The sequence below is a fragment of the Nicrophorus vespilloides genome, unplaced genomic scaffold (assembly GCF_001412225.1).
Source record: "Nicrophorus vespilloides isolate i.1.1-1 unplaced genomic scaffold, Nicve_v1.0, whole genome shotgun sequence".
NCBI classification, from domain to species: domain Eukaryota; kingdom Metazoa; phylum Arthropoda; class Insecta; order Coleoptera; family Silphidae; genus Nicrophorus; species Nicrophorus vespilloides.
The window spans coordinates 1-4,136 of record NW_017098832.1 but is presented as its reverse complement, the minus strand read 5'-3'; the positions used below and the strand labels follow the sequence as shown (position 1 = coordinate 4,136).

General features: G+C 31.7%; 1 protein-coding gene across 3 annotated transcripts; it reads left to right on the top strand.

Moving 5' to 3' along the window:
- The first annotated feature begins 835 nt into the window (after nucleotides 1-835).
- On the top strand, nucleotides 836-3,886 carry LOC108563313. Of its 3 annotated transcripts, none has more exons than XM_017921948.1 (7): nucleotides 836-973; nucleotides 1,027-1,067; nucleotides 1,121-2,092; nucleotides 2,149-2,382; nucleotides 2,827-3,010; nucleotides 3,066-3,277; nucleotides 3,743-3,886. In XM_017921948.1, the coding sequence occupies exons 1-6, from the start codon at nucleotides 943-945 to the stop codon at nucleotides 3,230-3,232; spliced, it is 1,629 nt and encodes a 542-aa protein (XP_017777437.1). In that variant the 5' UTR covers nucleotides 836-942; the 3' UTR covers nucleotides 3,233-3,277; nucleotides 3,743-3,886. The 3 variants fall into 3 exon arrangements, with proteins under 3 accessions (XP_017777437.1, XP_017777439.1, XP_017777436.1); XM_017921950.1 differs by lacking the exon at nucleotides 3,743-3,886 and adding an exon at nucleotides 3,339-3,352; XM_017921947.1 differs by lacking the exon at nucleotides 3,743-3,886 and having other exon boundaries at nucleotides 3,066-3,353.
- The last annotated feature ends 250 nt before the right edge of the window (nucleotides 3,887-4,136 follow it).

The following is a 4,136-nucleotide window of genomic DNA, read 5'->3' as shown; positions in this document are numbered from 1 at the left end:
AAAGAAAAGATCGATAGTGCAGGAAATTTGCGATAACATTTTCAAATACATCGATTTGTTGGACACAATGACCAAGACGGCTTATGATGAAAATTAAATTTATGTAGCCGACAACTAGAATTAGGACATTGATTTTAGCATGGAGAAATTGAATTGTATCCATATATTGAGTTATAATAATACTTAATTTTAATAATTGTACTGGTAAAAAAAATTGAAGGTAATAAAAATTAACCAATTTAAATTTTACAAATTCCTTTTTATTAAATATATTTAATAATTTTACACATTGAGATCAAAACCGTTTTTGATAGTGTAACAAACACCTTATAAATATTCGTGATTACTGTATACAAAGTTCACTTTTGTTCATAGTCGAAGGTCAATTCATATAAATAGATCTAGTTATTTAATCATAATAATTGTGCGTAAAATAATACCGACACCTTAGTTTGGGCTCCAAACTATTTCAAATGCGATAAAAAAAAGAACTTTTGCAGGTATCGCCATAATACTATTTACGTCGAACGACGAACTCTTTCGTTTCGGATTAAAGGTAGACAACGAGGTTATAAAGAAGAAATCGGAGGTGCGGACACTTTGTGACAACAATTTCAAATACATCGATCTTTTGGACACGATGACAAGCTATTATGATTAGATATAATTCAATTGCAAAAAAATGTAAATCAATGACTTCTCGAGTATTATTCCGTTACTCCATATTTATGCCCGGTGCTTCAAAATCTTAAACACGGATCTGCCAAGAATCAAAGATTGTGAACTTAGTATATCTTTGTATGTGTGTGTGTATATATATGTATGACTGCATTGAATTTCGTTCGGCTTTATTCAATTTATGTTGAAATTCCGTTCGAGCTACAAGTTTGCATTTCTATTTTAATCTTGCGTTCATTCAGTGTGTCAATAATTGTTGATAAGATGCAATCTCTAAAAAAACTTTTGAACATTGGTAAGTCCCCATTTCAACATTAATTTACCGATTTAAATTTAATTATTTTTTAGGAAATTTGTACATTTTTTTCTATATTTATGGCACCTTTAAAGTAATTATCCATGCTGCTTTTAAAGCTTAAAAAGTAATTTAATTCTTTTTTAGCACTCAAAACTTATTGGCCAATTGCATTGGATTATATTGCTACCATTATCCTTAATATGCACCATTTTCTTGTGCTTAATGCTGATTATTTTAGCGATTTACTACGAAATTATCAATTTCGTGTTGAGGTTAAAGCACGGGGATGATTATTGTGGGATTATGGATGGATCGGATGTAATTTGGGTCGTTGAAGAAGAGACTTCTTCGTTAATCAAAACGCTCATCATGGTCGATGCCAAAGATGGGGAAGACTGTGAACCGCTTTTTGAATTCATAAAAAGCTCCTACGAGAAAATCGCTAAATCGCATAAGAAGATGAGCTGGGTTCGAAAATATTTCATGGGTTACGGGTATTTTCTCAAAACGCACATCAACATCCATGAGCATGTGAGGTATTTGGAGGACTACAAGGATGTGGAAGGATTAAACTTGCTGATGGATAAGTTGAGTGACTCCCCTTTACCAGCTGGGAATACGGCTCTGTGGGAAGTGTATGTTGGAAGGGTTCCTTTAAAGTGGGATAAGAATGGAGGTAAAGTTCAGTATCCAATTTTCACCAAGTATCATCACAGTCTTGGCGACGGAATGTCATTAATGACTTTGATAACAACACAGTTAATTGATAATGGGGTTAATATCATGAAAGAAAGCTGCGAAACTTACAGTAACGTTCTTAAAAAGTCGGCTTTGAAAAAATCTCAGCCTACTTTCCTGGAGAATGTAAAGAAATTGCTTAATAAAAGTTACTATATTACATATTTCGGTCTGCTGGATGACAAGGATGAAAACATGCTGCATCAAAAACGTTTAAGCAACGAAAAGCACATATGCTACTCCTTGGAAAAAGAGTCGACGAATTACGTGGAGAAAGTAAAATCTATCAAGAATCGGTTTAAGGGCATCTCTTTTAATGATGTAATTATGTCAGCGTTTTCCGCTAGTTGTGCCGAGTATTACATGTGTCACGACAAGGTAATGATGTCTGCAATTGAATGAATCTAGTTTACAATTCCTGTTCCATTTTGTAGAATCCTCCAGAAAATATTCGTTTCGTATTACCGTATTATATAGCTTCGACCGACTTCAATAGCATAGTGACTACTGGTACTAATGGGGAAATCGTTGCAAACTTGAAGAACAACTTTGCATTGGGTTTCCTCAACATCCCTATCAAAGACAAGGATATCGCCAGGAATATGGTGGACAGGTTGATGTGCATCAATAAGAATTCGACAATTTCTAAGGACAGTTTAGATTTTCCGGTAAGTCGAGAAATCTCTTTTCATTATTTCATTAAATATTGGTGCAATAATCTCTCCTTCTCTCATTTGAAACTATCTTTGATATCAGATCAAAATATTCATATACACTTGTTATGTTCTATCATTTTAATTAATTTAATGAAAATAAATAATATTCATTCAAAATTTGTCTGTGAATGACTTTCTTGAGATAATTTTATCTATTAATTATATAATTAATTCAGAAATACTTTAACTACTTTAAAAAAGTATACTTAATCTGCAAAGCTACAGATAGGTATTTTAAGATTAACATTTTACTAAAAGTAAATAATTAGAAATTATAATCTGATTAAATCTATAGAAAGTAATATGTTTTGATATAGTTATAAAACGCGACATGTATTTTGTATATCTTATTGAAAATTATTGAAAAATGTTCATGTAATATCATTCTAATTTCAGTTCGTATATTGGCAAATCAATGTCTTCTCGACTATTGTTCCGTTATTGGTAATAAAGGAAATAGTCAAATCGAATCACAACACGGTAGTTCTCACCAATTTTCCAGGAATACATAGTGTTAATCTCATCAGTGGCCACAGGGTTAGAGACTCCTTAGTCTGGGGTCCAAACGTTTCGATATGCGGTAAAACGAACTTTTCATAACGAAAATAATGTGATAAAATATTGAACTTTTGCAGGTATCACCTGCTCAATATATACGTACGACGGACTGTTTCGTTTCGGATTAGTTGTGGATAAAAAGACCATAAAGAAGAGATCGGAGGTTCAGGCAATTTGCGACAACATTTTCAAATACATCGATCTGTTAGATACGACGACCAGTGCGGTTCATGATGAAAATTAATTTTATGCACAGACAACTGGGATTAGGAAATTTATTATAACATGGGTTATTTGAATTGTATCCATATATTGACTTATAATAATACTTAATTTTAATAATTGTACAGGTAAATCTGCGTTGATGGTTATAATAATTAAACAATTTAAATTTTACAAATTCTTTCTTATTAAACATATTTAATAATTTTACTTATTCAGATCAAAAACATTTTTGATTTTCCGTTGTGTAACAAACTCGTTATAAATATTCGTGTTTGCTCTATACAAAGTTCAATTTTGTTTAGAGTCAAAAGTCAATGCATATAAATAGATATATTATTATTTATGCGTTATTTAATAGTAATAACTGTGCGTAAAATAAAGAGCCTGAATTTATTTTCCAATTATTAATATATTTCTGTGATATAGACACCTTAGTCCAAACTTCAAGCTATTTGAAGTCCGATAAACGATACTTTATTATAACCAAACTTATGTAAACTTTCAATTATATATTTTGGTACCGTTGCAGGCCATCAACTTCATTTTCGTTCCAGCAGCTTTTATGATCGTCAACAGCGAGTATCACACAGCGAGTTTCCCTTGGGTCTACATCAGAGGTTCCCAAACTTTTTTGTGTTGTGGACCACTTGCCATGTTTTTCGGTGTTGGGTAGACCCCCTTACTTGATATTGATTTTTTGTAAATTTATTATTTATATTGGGACATCTTTATAATTATTAAGATCTTTGCTCTGAGACTGCGCGTATGCTTGTAACAAGATGATACTGGTATATCATTATGTCAGGTTTTTACAAGTTCAAAATGTATTGCGACCACAAAGCGAATGCCTACATCCTACAACTTACACAATTTTATAAACATATATAATATTTTTTTTACTTCATAGGTACTTTTATAAATAA